A 21,483-nucleotide genomic window follows, 5' to 3' on the forward strand; every position below is an offset into this window, starting at 1 on the left:
GAGACCTTCTCCCTTACCTCACCTCGCTCATCAACTTATCCCTGACCGCTGGCTACGTCCCTTCCGTCTTCAAGAGAGCGAGAGTTGCACCCCTTCTGAAAAAACCTACACTCGATCCCTCCGATGTCAACAACTACAGACCAGTATCCCTTCTTTCTTTTCTCTCCAAAACTCTTGAACGTGCCGTCCTTGGTCAGCTCTCCCGCTATCTCTCTCAGAATGACCTTCTTGATCCAAATCAGTCAGGTTTCAAGACTAGTCATTCAACTGAGACTGCTCTTCTCTGTATCACGGAGGCGCTCCGCACCGCTAAAGCTAACTGTCTCTCCTCTGCTCTCATCCTTCTAGACCTATCGGCTGCCTTCGATACTGTGAACCATCAGATTCTCCTCTCCACCCTCTCCGAGTTGGGCATCTCCGGCGCGGCCCACGCTTGGATTGCGTCCTACCTGACAGGTCGCTCCTACCAGGTGGCGTGGCGAGAATCTGTCTCCTCACCACGCGCTCTCACCACTGGTGTCCCCCAGGGCTCTGTTCTAGGCCCTCTCCTATTCTCACTATACACCAAGTCACTTGGCTCTGTCATAACCTCACATGGTCTCTCCTATCATTGCTATGCAGACGACACACAATTAATCTTCTCCTTTCCCCCTTCTGATGACCAGGTGGCGAATCGCATCTCTGCATGTCTGGCAGACATATCAGTGTGGATGACGGATCACCACCTCAAGCTGAACTTCGGCAAGACGGAGCTGCTCTTCCTCCCGGGGAAGGACTGCCCGTTCCATGATCTCGCCATCACGGTTGACAACTCCATTGTGTCCTCCTCCCAGAGCGCTAAGAACCTTGGCGTGATCCTGGACAACAAACTGTCGTTCTCAACTAACATCAAGGCGGTGGCCCGTTCCTGTAGGTTCATGCTCTACAACATCCGCAGAGTACGACCCTGCCTCACACAGGAAGCGGCGCAGGTCCTAATCCAGGCACTTGTCATCTCCCGTCTGGATTACTGCAACTCGCTGTTGGCTGGGCTCCCTGCCTGTGCCATTAAACCCCTACAACTCATCCAGAACGCCGCAGCCCGTCTAGTGTTCAACCTTCCCAAGTTCTCTCACGTCACCCCGCTCCTCCGCTCTCTCCACTGGCTTCCAGTTGAAGCTCGCATCCGCTACAAGACCATGGTGCTTGCCTACGGAGCTGTGAGGGGAACGGCACCTCAGTACCTCCAGGCTCTGATCAGGCCCTACACCCAAATAAGGGCACTGCGTTCATCCACCTCTGGCCTGCTCGCCTCCCTACCACTGAGGAAGTACAGTTCCCGCTCAGCTCAGTCAAAACTGTTCGCTGCTCTGGCTCCCCAATGGTGGAACAAACTCCCTCACGACGCCAGGACAGCGGAGTCAATCACCACCTTCCGGAGACACCTGAAACCCCACCTCTTTAAGGAATACCTAGGATAGGATAAAGTAATCCTTCTCACCCCCTCCCCCCTTAAAATATTTAGATGCACTATTGTAAAGTGGTTGTTCCACTGGATGTCATAAGGTGAATGCACCAATTTGTAAGTCGCTCTGGATAAGAGCGTCTGCTAAATGACTTAAATGTAAATGTAAATGTAGGTATGTTTTCTGTGTGATATAAATATTGACCGGCTTCATCAAGCTGCCCACTCAAAAAATGTTTTAACCTGTCTTGGGCAGGGGGCGGTATATGCATATAATTAGTAGACGTGGATAGAAAACACTCTAAAGTTTCCAAAGCCGTTAAAATAATGTCTGAGTATAACAGAACTGATATGGCAGGCGAAAACCCGGGGGAAATCCAACCAAGAAGTACTATTATTTTGAAAGGCTGTTTTTCCATTGAAAGCCTATCCACCATACAAAGACAGGACCCAGTTCACTATCTCTATGGCTTCCTCAACATGTGACCAGTCTTTAGGCATTGTTTCAGGCTTTTTCTCTGAAAATGGGGGAGATACACCGCTTTAAATGAGAGGACAGTGGAAATTTCCAGACATGAACCAAGCACGTGATCGGGAGCGCACATTTCTTGTTTTCCTTTTCCATTGTCAAAGCTTTTGTCTGATTGAAATAGTATTGATTATGTATGACAAAAACAACCTGAGGCTTGATTTTTTACATCGTTTGACATGTTTCTACTATCTTTTATTGTACTTTTTTGACTGTTCGTCTTGGTGTTGAGAGCACACATTGTGCCTTTGGATTTCTGAACTAAACGCACAAACAAAACTGAGGTTTTTGGACGTAAAGATGAACTTTATCGAACAAAACAAACATTTGTTGTCTAACATGGAGACCTGGGAGTGCCACCAGATGAAGATCATCAAAGTTAAGTGATTAATGTTAATGCTATTTCTGACACTCTCCTAGGTTGGAAAATGATTGTATGGGTTTCTGTGAATAGGAGCTGAGCTAACATAATCGCAAGGGGTGCTTTCGCCGCAAATCCTTTTGGTAATCTTACACAGCGGTTGCATTAAGGAGAAGTTTATCTGTATTCGTATGTTTAACACGTGTATCTTTTATCAATGTTTATGATGAGTATTTCTGGTATTTGATGTGGCTCTCTGCACTTTCACCGGATGTTTGTTTGAGACAATGCATTTATGAAACATAACACACCAATTTCAAATTAGTTTTATTGGACATAAAGATAAACTTTCTCAAACAAAACACACATTTATTGTGTAACATGAAGTCATGTGCCATCTGATGAAGATCATCAAAGGTTAGTGATTTATTTAATCGCTATTTATGACTTTTCTGAGCCCTAGCCTTGGCTGGAAAATGGCTGTATGGTTTTCTGTGACTAAGTGCTAACCTAACATAATTGTTTGGTGAGCTTTCGCCTTAAAGCCTATTTGAAATCGGACACTGTGTCTGGATTTACAAGACGTTTATCTTTAAAATGGTGTAAAATACTTGTATGTTTGAGACATTTTTATTATGGGATTTCTGTTGTTTTGAATTTGGCGCCCTGCAAATTCACTGGCTGTTGTCGAGGTGGGATGCTAGCGTCCCACTTGTACCAGAGAGGTTAATCACATTTTTTGGAAAGCGGAGTTCAATTTCACGAGCCACACCCAGACCTGTTGAATCAAGAAATCACTTAAATAGAATCTGTCTGACAAGTAGGCCAAAAGATCTCAAAAAGCAAGACATCATGCCGCGGTCCAAAGAAATTCAGGAACAGATAAGAAACAAAGTAATTGACATCTATCAGTCTGTAAAGGGTTACAAAGCCATGTCTAAATCTTTGGGACTCCAGCGAACCACGATGAGAGCCATTATCCACAAATGGAGAACATTTGGAACAGTGGTGTACCTTCCCAGGAGTGACCAGCCTACCAAAATTACCCCAAGAGCGCAGCGACGACTCATCCAAGAGGTCACAAAAGAACCCACAACAACATCTAAAGAACTGCAGGCCTCACTTGCCTCAGTTACGGTCAGCGTTCATGACTCAACCATAAGAAAGAGACTGGGCAAAAATGGCATCCATGGCAGAGTTCAAAGGTGAAAACAGCTGCTGACCTAAAAGGACATAAAGACTCATCTCACTTTTGTTAAAAAACATATTGATGATCCCCAAGACTTTAGGGGAAGTATTCTGTGGACTGATGAGACAAAAGTTGAACTTTTTGGAAGGTGTGCGTGCGTTCCGTTACATCTGGCTTAAAAGTAACAAAGCATTTCAGAAAAAGATCATCATACCAACAGTCAAATATGGTGGTGTTAGTGTGATAGCCTGGAGCCACTTTGCTGCTTCACGACCTGGACAACTTTCTGTGATTGATGGAACCATGAATTCTGCTCTCTACCAAAAAATCCTGAACTAGAGTGTCCGTTCAGTTTCTGACCTCAAGCTGAAGCGCACTTGGGTTCTGCAGCAGGACAAGGATTCAAAACACAGTAATAATAATAATATAATAATAATAATAAGCACAGCAGCAGCAGCAAGTCCAGCAGCAAGTCCAGCTCTGAAAGGCTTAAAAAAACAAAATGAAGGTTTTGGAGTGGCCTAGTCAAAGTCCGGACTTGAATCCGATTGAGATGCTGTGTCGTGACTTTAAAAAGGCGGTTCATGCTTGAAAACCCTTGCACAGTGCTCCTTGGGATGTTTAGAGCTTGGGAAATATTTTTGTTTAAAGCTTGGGAAATATTTTTGTATCCAAATCCGGCTTTAAACTTCTTCACAACAGTATCTCGGACCTGCCTGGTGTGTTCCTTGTTCTTCATGATGCTCTCTGCGCTTTTAACGGACCTCTGAGACTATCACAGTGCAGGTGCATTTATACGGAGACTTGATTACACACAGGTGGATTGTATTTATCATCATTAGTCATTTAGGTCAACATTGGATCATTCAGAGATCCTCACTGAACTTCTGGGGAGAGTTTGCTGCACTGAAAGTAAAGGGGCTGAATAATTTTGCACGCCCAATTTTTCAGTTTTTGATTTGTTAAAAAAGTTTGAAATATCCAATAAATGTCGTTCCACTTCATGATTGTGTACCATTTGTTGTTGATTCTTCACAAAAAAATACAGTTTTACAGCTGTAATCACAGCAAAAGGTGGCGCTACAAACTATTAATTTAAGGGGGCTGAATAATTTTGCATGCCCAATTTTTCCGTTTTTGATTTGTTAAAAAAGTTTGAAATATCCAATAAATGTCGTTCCACTTCATGATTGTGTCCCATTTATTGTTGATTCTTCACAAAAATATACAGTTGTATATGTTTATGTTTGAAGCCTGAAATGTGGCAAAAGGTCGCAAAGTTCAAGGGGGCCGAATACTTTCGCAAGGCACTGTAAATTTGTTTGATGATCTGAAACATTTAAGTGTGACAAATATGCAAAAAAATAAGAAATCAGGAAGGAGGCAAATACTTTTTCAAAGCACTGTATGTATGCAGATGACTCAACACTATACACGTCAGCTACTACAGCTACTGAAATGACTGCATCACTTAAAGAGCTGCAGTTAGTTTCAGAATGGATGGCAAATATTTCAAAAACTAAAAGCATTGTATTTGAGACAAATCATTCACTAAACCCTAAACCTCAACTAAATTGTGTAAGGAATAATGTGGAAAATGAGCTCTTTGAGGTGAACAAACTGCTTGGAGTAACCCTGGACTTTAAACTGTCATGGTCAAAACATATTGATAAAACAGTAGCTAAGATGGCGAGAAGTCTGTCTATAATAAAGCACTTCTTAACACTATCAAGGCAGGTCCAACAGGCCTTAGTTTTGTCACACCTGGACTACAGTTCAGTGGTGTGGTCAGGTGCCACAAAGAAGGACTATTGGCTCAGAACAGGGCAGCACATCTGGCCCTTAAAAGTACACTGGGAGCTAACATGAATTATATGCATGTCAATCTCTCATGCCTCTGGAGGAGAGATTGACTTCATCACTACTGGTTTTTGTAAGAAGTGTTGACAAGCTGAATGTACCGAGCTAGCACACAGCTCAGACACCCATGCACACCACACAAGACATAACACCAGAGGTCACTTCACAATCCCCAAGTCCAGAACAGACTATGGGAGGCGCACGGTACTACATAGAGCCATGACTACATTGAACTCTATTCCACAACATGTAACTGATTCAAGCAGTAGAATCAGGTAACAAAAACAGGTAACAATACACCTTACGGAACAGCAGGGACTGTGAAGAGACACACACAAAGGTACTTACACACACATGCACACACAAGTGCTAGCACACACACTCTCTACACACATATATTGTAATATTGTTGTATGGTGGTATTATACATGTTGTATTGTAGATATGTAGTGGTGTATTCATGTTATATGATGAACTGCTTTTTATTTTGTTTTATGTAATGTAAGTGCCGTAATGTTTTTGAACCTCAGGAAGAGTGGCTGCTGCCTTAAATACAAATAAATGTTGTTTCTGAAATGTCCTGCTAAAGCCAGAGGTAGTTGAAAATCTCGTCAGCCAAGCTCTCTCTCTCAGGCATCTACTGTATGGAATGGGCCAGGCATCTCACATGCCAACATATCCACTCAACCATAGAGATAATACAATTCACTATAATTCAGGAATCTAGGTACAGATCTAGGATCAGCTTCCCCTCCCACAACCTTCACCATTAGTGGGGGAAATGCTAAAATGATCCAAGATCAGCATGCAGGGGCAACTTCACTCTTCTCCTAGTCCTCTTTGCAATAAAGAAATACATCTTTCACATACACAAAACAAGCTCTAAATCTACCCGTCATATACCCGGCTAGTTCAGAGTCTTCTACCCAAAGACCCAGTCAAATAGTTCACAGCTGCCTACCTTCACAGTATGTGGAGTCCCCATGGATGGAGGCAAAGCCGCTCTTGCACTCACACTCAGCTCTGGTATTCCGGTTTTTACACTCCGAATTTTCCCCACAAATGAGTCCCTCTGCGCAGAAGTCGTAGCCTGGGAGAGAGGGGGACAAACTTCGGACTCAATAGTCTGGGTTTGACTGAGATCACACAGGGTGCTGACAGTGGGGTTGGGTGAAGTGGTGAGGTAGAAAATGAGCCAGAATTCCTGGAAAAAGCTTGTAACCCAAAATCTAATTTTCAGGAATTGGGGAATTCTAACACAAACTCAAAGTTCACAAAACTATAGTACCAAGAGAATAGAATGTGGCATGGAAACGCTATGATTTTGTGCAATGCTTTGAGTTCGTAGCTTTCCCCAGACAAACACACATATAAAATAAATAATCTACGGGAAAAATGCCTGCTGAGAAGAGCGAGTGTAATCCATTAAACAGGTGCACACAGACAGACAGCCAATCTACCAGACAACCAGACAGACAGACTGATGACTGACAGACACAGGCAGGCAGGCGGGCAGACACAGGCCTGCATGTACAGTAGACGACTCAGTCGTCTCCTCTCTTGATCTGAACCCCTCTATCCCTTCATTCCCAGTAATGAGTAGTGCCAGTCCAACTCTCTGTGAAACCCCCCTCTGAACCTCAATGCTTAGGGATCTATTAGAATTCTACATTCTCTCTATCTGTCTCTCTGTTGTTCTCTTTCAGTGCATTCTAGGCGGTTTTTGTAGTTGAGAGGCTTATGGATGGCTCTGTCCTTACTTATAACAGAGCAAAACTATGTTATGCATAGCATGGAGGGATAGGACCCCCCCTATGCTTTCAGGGGGTTTCCAGTGGAGTTGTGACGGGCTTAACATTTTGGGGGTGTACCTGGGCTCAGAGAGGTGGGTCAGGAAGGACTGACAGGGGCTGTCACAGGCAGTGGTGTCAAGACTGGCCATTTGGTTTCTGTCCCAAGTAGGGGAGGGTGCTGATAATCAACAACCGGGTGGCATTCTTCCTGTGGGATAAATTGTCTGTGGCATAACCCCCCCCCCCATGTCTGTCTATGATTGAGGACAGGGCCTGGTAGAACTGGAGAACAGGGTGGCTGCATTACAACTAAAGGTGGCACAGAGACTGCTGTACCATACTGATGTCGGCTGGAGGGAACCAGCATGCATGCTGATAGATTAGGGTTGGACCGGCAGCTGTTCCTCATGAGGCTGGAGAGGCTGAGTACAGCAGGTCTCTCAGATTTTTACTCTGCAGTGCTGAGAGCCTTGCAGTGGCTAAGGACCACACGAGAAGGCGGTTTGTAGCCTGGGCTGTGGGTGTGGGAGGACCCTATCTTCCACAATCTAGAAATCCTTTTGAGATCAGTTCAATCGGCCACCCTGCAGAAGCGACTGATGGCAGCGGGTTTACTGGGTGACTTCGGCTGCGGAGGGGTTTAAAGCCTCGGAATACCTGGCACAACATACAGGACTAACATACTGCATATTAGGCTGCTGGAAGAAATTCCTGGGGGACGTCCAGGAGGCACTGTCTGAGCCGGTAAGGGCGGCTTTGGCGCAGCCAAAGGGGGAGGGGCCACAATGCTTCCACCACTGCAGATGACAGCAAAGACAGGAAACTGGCAAGGGGGTATGGAGGACTTGTTACATTTTAACACTCCAAGCCCTCTACAACCTCTGCATTAAAGTGAGGAACATTAGGAGCCTAACAGGAGTGAAGGCACATCAGTGGTAGGGGATATGTGTGGCAGAGAGTGTGGTGCGTTTTAGATGGAGAGGCTCTACAAACTCCCAGTACCAAAGATATCAGGGGACCTCCAGTGGAGGGTTCTACATGGAGACCTGGCCACTAATAGCTGGTTGGAATTGGGTGACCCGGGAGTCGGACAGGGGTGTCCTTTCTGTGTCATGAGTGAAACTGTGCATCGTGTTTTCTGTGTGAGCCAAGTTAATGGAATTAATATATCTGTTGGAATGTCTGTGTGAGAGGTTGGGGGTGGAGTTTACTGTTGGGGTGTTTATAAATGGAGTACAGGTATTTGAATAAGGAAAAGGCCAAATGTGTGTTTGAATTTTTGTTTGCTCAGGCAAAGTTGGTTATTTGGCTAACAAGGGGGAACAGGGTCAAAGGTGGGAGGATAACAGACCCTCTACTATTATTTAATGGGATGTTCTCTGCGCGCCTTAGAGTGGCATTTGAGTTCTATAAAATGATAAAAAGTGTGGAGATGTTCCAGGAGATATGGTGTGTTGGTGAGGCCGTCTGTATTGCTGGGGACGATGGGTTGGATATACGGTTGTTGAAGTGGTGAGGTTTTGGTTATTGTGATGTATGATGTTGTTTTGTATCAAGGGGTCGAGGGCAAGGTGATACAGTGGAGAGAACAAGCATTTGATACACTGCAGATTTAGCAGGTTTTCCTACTTACAAAGCATTAGAGGTCTGTCATTTTTATCATAGGTACACTTCAACTGCGAGAGGCGGAATCTAAAACAAAAATCCAGAAAATCACATTGTATGATTTTTAAGTAATTAATTTGCATTTTATTGCATGACATAAGTATTTGATCACCTACCAACCAGTAACAATTCCGGTTCTCACAGACCTGTTTGTTTTTCTTTAAGAATCCCTCCTTTTCTCCACTCATTACCTATATTAACTGCACCTGTTTGAACTCATTACATGTATAAAAGACACCTGTCCACACACTCAATCAAAGACTCCAACCTCTCCACAATGGTCAAGACCAGAAAGCTGTGCAGAATTCCATGGCACGTTATTTTGTTGTCAGCCATTAATGCTAGTTAGTGTTAGTTTGAGCACCAGAGGGCATCTTTGAGAAGCATTTGACAGTCTTCAATATTGGCTGTACTAGAGAATTTAAAATATGTTTTTTGTAAGAACATAGTATATGGGATTGATTTTAAGAAACTTAGCTTAAATGATTTGATTAATATTATGGTGTTTCTATTCCAAGAAAAATAAAAAATTCAATGGTCAGAAAATATGGCGCTGTAAAACTTGACCGGTCGGGAGTAGGCTACAGCACTAAGAGAATAACATAAATACAACAATGTCACAAATAATTGAACACACACAATTCTTAAAACTCTACTGCTTTAATATTTAATAATTTCTGCCCCCCAAATTCATACTCATTATATAAATAGGCCCATGTGCACCTTGATATTGGGGGCGCGCCATGTGGCCTAATGGGGAAAGGGGGTGTGCCAGAATTCACAGTTTGCTATGGTTGTTTTCTGTCCCTGTTTTTAGAAGGAAAGAAATCAAAAGCCCACCGCCTGGCCAAACCCTCCCCTAACCCGGACGACGCTGGGCCAATTGTGTGTCGCCTCATGGGTGTCCCAGTCGCGGCCGGGACGGGTATCGAACTAGCATCTTTAGCAATGCAGTGTCTTAGACCACTGCGCCACTCAGGAGGTCCCATCCACAAATTGTTTAATGCTGATTATTGCCTTGCACAAAGTATCAAAATACTAAAATACTACTTAAACAAGACTTTTAAATAATTTAATTTAAATGTTCATTTTATTTTTTGATCACAAAACAATGAGAAAATATGTCAAATAAATAATTAATGAAATGTTAATTATATATAGCAGCCCGTGTCGGCCCGAGTCCAATCATCATGAAGAGATATGTTGGACCCTATGTCAGAGAAGTGTTTCTGGGACCACATCGTGTCTGTTGTTCTGCTAATAGCCCTTGTGAAAACATGTTTTCAAAAGGCCTCCAGGGCTGACAGAGAAGTTCCTTACTTTTCCCCCCTTCCACTTGTCTCTTCCATTTATTCCCATAGTAATTTGTGATGGTTTGCATTGCAAATGAGGGCATAAACTGGGTCAAGACGCCAACAAAGTAAGTAGACCTTTATGTAAAGGTTAAATCAAATAAACACCTTTAACAGCACATTACTCAACACTCCTGTCGCCTACAATAGGCCTACAGTATATCACCAAAAATGTTTTTCAATGACGTGACTCTCCGTCAATAATTTCATTTTGAGGATTGGAGGATTCTAAATAAATATACAAGGGCCATTTTTGTGAGGGCAAACTTGATCTGTGAAAATATCTAAGGGGCTTTTATCTAATTGTAATTCAGGGTTAATAATAATAATAAATCTTTGTTTAAAAAATAACAATTTTTGAGATTATTTTGTTTTCAAATAACCTAAAGTGAGCGATTGTAATCTGAATAAAGGGAAAAATGCCATTCTTGAACAAGGGGTGAGACATTCTTACTAATTTGTAAATAAAGCCTGTTTGTTATTTAGAATGATTTATTTCTGTTTTTAGTGGGAGAGAAACAAAAAGCCCACTGTGCCTATTTTTTTGGACAAGGACATCCAGGCCGGCCAAACTCTCCCTTAACCCGGGCGACACTGGGCCAATTGTGCGTCGCCTCATGGGTCTCCCGGTTGCAGTCGGCACGGGTTTCGAACCAGCATCTGTAGGGTACCATACTAAACCACAAATTACCTCTAAATCTCGCAGTATAATCTAAAAATGTTTAGTTGAGGAACAACTGTACAGCGTGTACACGCATCGCCCAATCCCAGTGCAATGGAAAAGGTAGAATAAGCCGATTTAATGACTATCCAATATATCCAATATAAAAGGCCTCGTCCAAGGAGATAATGGCAGTTTATGAGTGGGAGATGTACTGAAATGGAAAATACTCTCCTCTGCACTGCACTGATGTTTGACTGAATGGCCAAATACATAGACCAAATGATAAGGCTTGGATTAACTAATTAGAATTTGTTCAGGTGAAATTGACCATATTAATCTCCAAGGTGGGCATATTTTTTCCACATATCTCTCATTCACAATAGTTTCACCGTCACCTACCTCTAACGGTTTGTGTCTATTCAATCTATTTACAAAATTACCCATGGATGTCCTTTCGCTGGCAAAATGGTAGATATTATACAGACTATTCTGCTCCGAACTCCAACCATCAACGGATGAAACATTCATGTAGGATGTAAAGAGACAAATATGGCCATTTGAGTAACCCTGTTCCCTACATAGTTCACTACTTTTGACCAGAGCCGTATGGGCCCTGGTAAAAAGTTGTGGACTATACAGTATAAGTGCACTATATAGGGAATATGGTGCCATTTGGGACACAAGACTGGCTCCACTCGAACAAGCATCAAGCCGGGATTGGCTGTTATCTTCTCCAAGCTCTCATGATTGGTGCCAGGGCTTTTTAACCTCTCTTGGGTAGGGGGCAGTATTTTCAAGTCCAGATGAAAAGCGTGCCCAAGTAAACTGCCTGTTACTCAGGCCCAGAAGTTAGGATATGCATATAATTGGTAGATTTGGATAGAAAATACTCTAAAGTTTATTAGTAACGTTTGGGATTAATTTTGTATGCATTTTGATGGAGGGAAACTGGGTGGATTTATCACTGAAGCGCGCCAGCTAAACTGAGTTTTTATGGACATAATGAAGGACATTATCGAACAAAATGACCATTTGTGATGTATCTGGGACCTTTTGGAGTGCCAACAGAAGAATATCAAAGGAAAAGCATTTATTATATAGCTATTTCTGACTTTCGTGTTGCACCTGCCTGGTTGAAATATGTTTTTTATGCTTTTGTATGCGGGGCGCTGTCCTCAGATAATCGCATAGGGTGTTCTGTCGCAGTAAAGCCTTTTTGAAATCTGACACAGTGGCTGGATTAACAAGAAGTTACGCTTTATTTTGATGTATTAAACTTATGATTTTATGAAAGTGAAATATTTATAAATCTGTAGTTTGAATTTCGCACTCTGCAATTTCACCAGATGTTGGCCAGGTGTGACGCTACCACCACACCTGCCCATAAGAAGTTAATTACTGGGATGGTCCAATGGAAGACAAAGGGTATTAAGGGTGGGACCAGTGGTAGACAACGATGAGGAATGATTCATACTCAGTAAATGTTGGGCAGCAGAAGATGATGGCTCAGCCAATGAGATACTGCAAGGGGAGAGGGAATGAGGGCTGAACCAATAGCAAGCAACATTATATTTGAAGGACCAACCTTTGCAGATGTTACAGCACCTGTTGTCAGGTAGGATCTGTTCCTTGAGGGTGCAGTTGAGCTCTGGACAGTTCTCTGTCACTCTCACCATCATCCCGTTCTGCAAAAACAAACCAAATACACACATTGAAGCAAATAAATTCAATACAACTTTATTAACATTAAATTAGAATTAGCATTTTAGCGATAGGTTGTTTCCAATAATTACATGATGTCAACAAATGATTGACTTTTGTGGCATATGGAAAAGCACAGATGCAAAAGTGAAACAGACCCATTTTGAATATGACAAGGAGGTCAAAATATGATTTTTTTCATATTAAATGTACAGTGTTATACTGTATGTATGTTGGTTGTTTGAGTAAATTAATGTGCTTGCATCCTTGTAGCAGAAGGATAATTACATTTTAGACTGATCCTCAACACTTGCAAAAACAGAAACAAACTACAGAATACCCACAACATGAATGTAAATGCATAGAGACAGGGATATACACAGATTCACAAAGAAAGGGAGAGAACGCAGACTCTCGCCTCTATAAAACGGTCTTCCTCATCCAGCAATGGGCTTTCGAAATAAATAGCTACAAATACAGTTACACGCCAATCTGTCTCAGTTTCCGCTCCTCCGGTCCCTGTGTGCCTCTCAAAGTGTGAGGCATTGCTTAGACCCCTTATATAACTCTCTCTTTCAAAGTTACTTCAAAGTCACCCCCTTCCAGGTGCGACACCAAATGGATTTGTGTCCCAAATGGCACAATATTCCCTATATAGTGCACTACTTTTGACCAGAGCCCTATTGCCCCTGGTGAAAAGTAGTGTACAATTTTTTATATTTTATTGATTCCGGATCCCGATTAGATGCTGCAAAGGCAGCAGCTACTCTTCCTGTGGTCCAATCACAATTACATACAATAAAACAATACACAACACAACACACTATTACACACTACTCTACCATAACATACAGTATCTACAATACAAAATCAATAATACAGCAAAATAAAATGTATGTGCAAGTGTGGTAGCATGTGTTTGAGAATGCAGTGTGTGTGCCTGTGTGTGTGTGTGTCTCATCACAGTCTGTGCTGTTCTGATTTTACTGCTTGACTGAGTTACATGATGTGGGCAATTGTCCTGGCTCACAGTCAGAGTTCCAATTCATCCAAAAGGTGTTCAATGGGGTTGAGGTCAGAGCTCTGTGCAGGCCAGTCAAGTTCTTCCACACCGATCCCAACAAACATTTCTGTATGGACCTCACATTTTGTACAGGGGGCATTGGAATGTTGAAACAGGAAAGGGCCATCCACAAACTGTTGCACAAAGATGGAAGCTGCCGAAAATGCAGTGTTTCTTTGTCAAACGGTTTTGTTATATTTCAGTCTTCTGAGATTTACAGTCGAAGTCGGACATTTACATACACCACAGCCAAATACACCGTTTTTCACATTTCCTGACATTTAATCCTAGTAAAAATTCCATATCTTAGGTCGGTAAGGATCACCACTATTTTAAGGATGTGAAATGTCAGAATAATAGTAGAGAGAATGATTTTTCAGCTTTAATTTCTTTCATCACATTCTCAGTGGGTCAGAAGTTTACATACACTCAATTAGTATTTGGTATCATTGCCTTTAAATTGTTTAACTTAGACCAAACGTTTCGGGTAGCCTTCTACAAGCTTCCCACAATGTTACATTTTCTATATGATTGAGGTCAGGGCTTGTGATGGCCACTCCAATACATTGACTTTGTTGTCCTTAAGCCATTTTGCCACAACTTTGGAAGTATGCTTGGAGTCATTGTCCATTTGGAGACCCATTTGCGACCAAGCTTTAACTTCCTGACTGATGTCTTGAGATCTTGCTTCAATATATCCACAACATTTTCCATGATCTTTGTCCCCATCTGCAAACCGTAGTCTGGCTTTTTTTACGGCGGTTTTGGAGTAGTGGCTTCTTCCTTGGCTAGCGGCCTTTCAGGTTATGTCAATATAGAACTCGTTTTACTGTGGATATAGATACTTAAGTACCTGTTTCCTCAAGCATCGTCACAAGGTCCTTTGCTGTTATTCTGGGATTGATTTGCACTTTTCGCACCAAAGCACGTTCATCTCTAGGAGACAGAACGTGTCTCCTAGAACGTGTCTCCTTCCTGAGCGGTATGACGGCTGCGTGGTCCCATGGTGTTCATACTTGCGTACTATTGTTTGTACAGATGAACGTGGTACCCTCAGACGTTTGGAAATTGCTCCCAAGGATGAACCAGACTCGAGGAGGTCTACAAGTTTGTTTTTCTGAGGTCTTGGCTGATTTCTTATGATTTTCTCATGATGTCAATCAAAGAGGCTTTGAGTTTTAAGGTAGGCCTTGAAATACATCCACAGGTACACCTCCAATTGACTCAAATTATGTCAATTAGCCTATCAGAAGTGTCTAAAGCCATGACATAATTTTCTGGAACTTTCTAAGCTGTTTAATGGCACAGTCAACTTAGTGTATGTAAACTTCTGACCCACTGAATTGTGAATTATAAGTGAAATAATCCGTCTGTAAACAATTTTTGGAACAGTTACTTGTGTCATGCACAAAGTAGATGTCCTAACCGACTTGCCAAAACTATAGTTTTCTAACAAGACATTGTGGAGTGGTTGAAAAATGAGTTTTAATGACTCCAACCTAAGTGTATGTAAACTTCCAACTTCAACTATATATAAAGTGTAATAATGGGATGCAAACACAAAATGTAATAAATTTCAACTCTATATTTGACATAGTACAGGTGTCTCTTTTCTTACGTCTGTTACCATGTGTGTGAGGTGTATACTTTTGATTCAAAGTAGATTTGTTTAAGACTACCAAGAAACACTCTGTGGAACCCTGATTTAGCCCACTGCTATAAAAGGTTATACAGCCACTACAAGCTTCCCCTAACTTAAGCGACTAATAGCTACAAATCAATGGGAGTGATAGGGGCAACATTTTAAATGTAATGTCCTAATTTCCCCTTTAAACTCTCTGTTTTCTGTAATTTGATAAAAGGAAGTATGTAAACCTACAGTACCAGTCAAAAGTCGGGACCTACTCATTCAAGGACTTTTCTTTATTTGTGCTATTTTCTACATTGTAGAATAATAGTGAAGAGATATGAAATAACACATATGGAATCATGTAGTAACCAAAAGAAGTGTTAAACAAATCAAAATCTATTTTATATTTTTGATTCTTCAAAGTAGACACCCTTTGCCTTGATGACAGCTTTGCACACTCTTGGCATTCTCTCAACCAGCTTAATGAGGAAGTCACCTGGAATACATTTAAATTAACATGGTGTTTCTTGATAAAGTTCATTTGTGGAATTTGTTTCCTTCCTAATTTGTTTGAGCCAATCAGTTGTGTTGTGACAAGGTAGAGGTGGTATACAGAAGATTGCCCTATTTGGTAAAAGACCAAGTCCATATTATGGCAAGAACAGCACAAAAAAAGCAAAGAACATCCGGAACATTTCAAGAACTTTGAAAGTTTCATCAAGTGCCGTCGCAAAAACCATCAAGCACTATAATGACACTGGCTCTCATGAGGATCGCCACAGGAAGGGAAGACCCAGAGTTACCTCTGCGGAAGAGGATAAGTTCATTAGTGTTAACTGCACCTCAGATTTCAGCCCAAATAATGCTTCACAGAGTTCAAGTAACAGACACATCTCAACATCAATTGTTCAGAGGAGACTACATGAATCAGGGCTTCATGGTTGAATTGCTGCAAAGAAACCCCTACTAAAAGGACACTGTCATGTCTTTGGCTATCATTAATGTGATGACAATTATTTTATCAAATCGATTAACTATGTTAACTTACTACGATAATTAAATTACTCATGTAACAACTAACTGATCAGTAATTTTGGGGCACCATGATTAACCTTTTCACACGTGAGCTCCAAATATTTCTTATGGTCGCCCCCAGCGGGAGTTGTTTTATGCACGTGCTGTCAGAATGCACTCAGTGTTCCAAAACGTGATTATTACGCAGGACAGTTAAACCCTTTACAATGAGGATCTGTGAAGTTATTTGGATTTTTACAAATTATCTTTGAAAGACAGGGTCCTGAAAAAAGGACATTTCTTTGTTTGCTGAGTTTATATATGTACATACATACACTACCGTAGCAAAAGTTTGGGGTCACTTAGAAATGTCCTTGTTTTTGAAAGAAAAGCACATTTTTTGTCCATTAAAATACCATTGGATTGATCAGAAATACATTGCAGACATTGTTAATTATGTAAATTACTATTGTAGCTGGAAACGGCGGATTTTGTTTTAATGGAAAATCTACATAAGTGTATAGCGACCTACTATCAGCATCCATCGCTCTTGTGTTCCAATGGCACGCTGTGTTAGCTAATCCGAGTTTATAATTTTAAAAGGCTAATTGATTATTAGAAAACCCTTTTGCAATTATGTTAGCACAGCAGAAAACTGTTGTGTTTATTAAAACTGGCCTTTTTTAGACTAGTTGAGTATCTGGAGCATCTGCAGTTGTGGGTTCGATTAAAGGCTCCTAATGGCCAGAAACAAAGACCTTTCTTCTGAAACTTGTCAGCCTATTCTCTTTCTGGGAAATGAAGGCAATTCCATGTAAGACATTTCCAAGAAACTAAAGATCTTGTTCAACGCTGTGTACTACACCCTTTACAGAACAGGACAAACTGACTCTAACCAGAATAGAAAGAGGAGTGGGAGGCCCCGGTGCACAACTGAACAAGAGGACAAGTACATTAGAGTGTCTAGTTTGAGATACAGATGCCCCATAAGTCCTCAACTGACAGCTTCATTAAATAGTACCCACAAAACACCAGTCTCAATGTCAACAGTGAAGAGGCGACGCCGGGATGCTGGCCTTGTAGACAGAGCTCCTCTGTCCATTGAATGTGTTATTTTGCCCATCTTACTCTTTTCTTGATGGCCAGTCTGACATATCATTTTCTTTGCAACTCTGCCTAGAAGGCCAGCATCCCGGAGTCGCCTCTTCACTGTGTACTGGTGTTTTGCGGGTACTATTTAATGAAGCTGCTAGTTAGATTAGGGTATGTCATTTTAGGCAAAAATAAATAAAAAGGGGCGGATCCTTTAAACACTGTTTCCCAGGCTTGTTCAATGAACCACAAACAATTAATGAACATTCACCTGTGGAACGGTCGTTAAGACACTAACAGCTTACAATTAAGGTCAAAGTTGCGCAATTAAGGTTGAGAAAACTTAAGACACTAAAGAGGCCTTTCTACTGACTCTGAAAAACACCAAAAGAAAGATGCCCAGGGTCCCTGCTCACCTGTGTGAATATGCCCTAGGCATGCTGCAAGGAGGCATGAGGATGAGATGCACTGCAGTACTTAATGGCCACACCAGATACTGACTGTTACTTTTGATTTTGACCCCCTTTTGTTCAGGGATTCAATTTCTGTTAGTCACAACTCTGTGGAACTTGTTCAGTTTATACCTCAGTTGTTTATGTTAATACAAATATTTACACGTTAAGTTGCTGAAAATAAATGCAGTTGACATTCAGAGGACGTTTTTTGTTGTTGTTGCTGAGTTAATTCAACCTTCCCAAGTTCTCTCACGTCACCCCGCTCCTCCGCTCTCTCCACTGGCTTCCAGTTGAAGCTCGCATCCGCTACAAGATCATGGTGCTTGCCTACGGAGCTGTGAGGGGAACGGCACCTCAGTACCTCCAGGCTCTGATCAGGCCCTACACCCAAATAAGGGCACTGCGTTCATCCACCTCTGGCCTGCTCGCCTCCCTACCACTGAGGAAGTACAGTTCCCGCTCAGCCCAGTCAAAACTGTTCGCTGCTCTGGCTCCCCAATGGTGGAACAAACTCCCTCACGACGCCAGGACAGCGGAGTCAATCACCACCTTCCGGAGACACCTGAAACCCCACCTCTTTAAGGAATACCTAGGATAGGATAAAGTAATCCTTCTCACCCCCCTCCCCCCTTAAAATATTTAGATGCACTATTGTAAAGTGGTTGTTCCACTGGATGTCATAAGGTGAATGCACCAATTTGTAAGTCGCTCTGGATAAGAGCGTCTGCTAAATGACTTAAATGTAAATGTAAAATGTTAATGTATGTATGGAATATAACGTTGTTTACAGTTTTATTCACATTTTCAATGACTGGTGAAAATAATGCATTACGATTATTGCATATATTGTAATGGACACCTATGATGTGTGTAAAATACTTTTTTTGAAGGCTGTACTGATTATAATGAGCTAAGCTATTTGCCAGCTGCAGTTGCTTGAGAAAGTCTTCACCCCTCTTGGCATTTTTCCTATTTTGTTGCCTTACAACCGGGAATTAAAACAGATTTTTTGGGGGGTTGTATCATTTGATTTACACAACATGCCTACCATTTTGAAGATGGAATATATATATATATATATATATATATATATATATATATATATATATATATATATATATATAAAAAAACTGAAATCTTGAGCGTGCATACCTATTCACCCCCCAATGTCAATAGTTTGTAGAACCAAATTTGCAGCAATTACAGCTGCAAGTCTTTTGGGGTATGTCTCTATAAGCTTGGCATATCTAACCACTGAGATTTTTGCCCATTCTTTAAGGCAAAACTGCTCCAGCTCCTTCAAGTAGGATGGGTTCCGCAGGTGTATTGCAATCTTTAAGTCATACCACAGATTCTCAATTGGATTGAAGTCTGGGGTTTGACCAGGCCATTCCAAGACATTTACATGTTTTCTTCTTAAAACACAAGCTTTAGAAGTATGCTTAGGGTCATTGTCCTACTGGAAGGTGAACCCCTGTCCCAGTCTCAAATCTCTGGTAGACTACAACAGGTTTCCATCAATAATTTCACTGTATTTAGCGCCATCCCTCATTCCTTCAATTCTGACCAGTTTTCCAGTCCCTGCCGATGAAAAACATTGTGATGGAAGGTGTTGGGTTTGTGCCAGACATAGCGTTTTCCTTGAGGGCCAAAAAGCTCAATTTTAGTCTCGTCTGACCAGAGTACCTTCTCCCATATGTTTGGGGAGAATCCCACATGCCTTTTTGTGACCACTCTTCCATAAAGCCTGCTCTGTGGAGTGTACGGCTTAAAGTGGTCCTATGGACAAATACTCCAATCCCTGCTGTGGAGCTTTGCAGCTTCTTCAGCCTTATATTTGGTCTTTTATTGCCTCTCTGATTAATGCCCTCCTTACTTGGTCTGTGAGTTTTGGTGGGTAGCCCTCTCTTGGTAGCTTTGTTATGGAGACATATTCTTTCCATTTTTTAATAATGGATTTAATGGTGCTCCGTGGGATGTTCAAAGTTTCTGATATTTTTTTATAACTCAACCCTGATCTGTACTTCTCCACAACTTTGTCCTTGACCTGTTTGAAGAGCTCCTTAGTCTTCATGGTGCCGCTTGCTTGGTGTTACCCCTTGCTTAGTGGTGTTGCAGACTCTGGGGCCTTTCAGAACAGGTATATATATATTGAGATCATGTGACACTTAAATTGCACACAGGTGGACTTGCACTAATTGTGTGACTTCTGAAGGTAATTGGTTGCACAAGATCTTATTTAGGGGCTTCATAGCAAAGGGAGTGAATACACACGCACACACCACTTTTCAGTTGTTTTTTTTTGTGTGATTTTTTAAATTTCACTTCACCAATTTGGAATATTTTGTGTATGTCCATTGCATGAAATCCAAATAAATATCAATTTAAATTACAGGTTGTAACGCAACAAAATAGGAAAAACACCAAGGGGGATGAACACTTTTGCAAGTCACTGTATATGTGACGCCATGCTTGTTGACATTATATAATGCATTCTGGGTGTCACATAAACTGCCAAACCAAATATGTTATAATGAGGTGAAGGAATGGTTCACTCATCTTTCGGGTAAACTTCCGGAAGTGAATGAAGAGAAGTGGATGATCGTAGATGACACAACCCCTTCAACATGCATACTATAAACAGACCAAACTCATATATTCTCCTCTTATTATCTTTGGATGATGTGACAAAATAAGCATGGCGGTGTGCACAAACGACCCATCGTCGGATTACGTTCGATTTCTAGAAAGTGTTTTACTCAATTATTTTGATCAATGGTGAGCTCACCCGTGATAGTAATTTCTATTAGCTAATTAATATTGTAGTTTCTGTCAGCCGAGAGTTATAAAAATATGACCGCTTGTGTTATGTAAATCTTTCCTCCGTTAGCGCTAGGACAAATGTAGCCTACATTTGTCCTGTTTGGATGATTGTGTTATCCTGTAGCAACTTCTGTGAATGTCTAAACATTGCATCCAAAAATAAACTGCTCACATTCTGGACATAACTTTGTAAGGACTGTGTTTGTGCAAATGTTTCTGAAAAAACAGGCCAGCTCAAATGCTGATTGTTGTGTCATTCGAAACTAGACGTTCTAAATACGTGTTCTAATCACACCGGTTTGATCGTACGCTACAGGTACAACTGTAGAATGATCACCCCCGTGTGTTGGTACAATGTAGAAAATAGTACAAATAAAGAAAAACCCTTGAATGAGTAGGTGTGTCCAAACTTTTGACTGGTACTGTATGTCATTGAACTGGGCAGTTCTCCACTTTAACAACCATGGTGGCAGATGATTGAGACTGTAATCTCTGTCTGAAGGAAAGCTACCTACAGAGCACTGATACCACTGTAAAGTCTAAAGGGGGCCTTAAAACCCTTTGCCTGTCTGCCTGGCTCGTCTCTTTGTAACCAATTACACCAGTAAAACACACTTTCCCTCTTAAAAGTGCCTTTTAAGATAAATTGCAGCACATAGAGAAGAGGGTTCTTTTTTCCCTCAGTGGAATAATGACTTTAATTATAGTCTACCACAATGCAACACGGTCTCTGTGATGCATGCACCTTAAATGTAATATGCGACCCAAATGGCAATGTATTCCCAATAGTTCACTACTTTTGACCAGGGCCCATAGGATCCTATAGAGGGATCGTATTGGGAGTCAGC

At 41.6% G+C, this 21,483-nt stretch overlaps 1 protein-coding gene across 1 annotated transcript in view; it reads right to left on the reverse strand.

Moving 5' to 3' along the window:
- The window catches only part of LOC124032968 (protein kinase C-binding protein NELL1-like), a 434,369-nt gene that overhangs the window by 223,886 nt on the left and 189,000 nt on the right, over positions 1–21,483 (reverse strand). Inside the window, exons 11-12 of the mRNA XM_046344912.1 lie at positions 12,443–12,542; positions 6,345–6,473 (exon numbers count right to left, since the gene is read on the reverse strand). Of these exons, the coding sequence (XP_046200868.1) occupies positions 6,345–6,473; positions 12,443–12,542 (229 nt within the window). The remainder of the gene's footprint in view (positions 1–6,344; positions 6,474–12,442; positions 12,543–21,483) is intronic.

Source organism: Oncorhynchus gorbuscha, linkage group LG04 (assembly GCF_021184085.1).
Source record: "Oncorhynchus gorbuscha isolate QuinsamMale2020 ecotype Even-year linkage group LG04, OgorEven_v1.0, whole genome shotgun sequence".
Taxonomy (NCBI): Eukaryota; Metazoa; Chordata; class Actinopteri; order Salmoniformes; family Salmonidae; genus Oncorhynchus; species Oncorhynchus gorbuscha.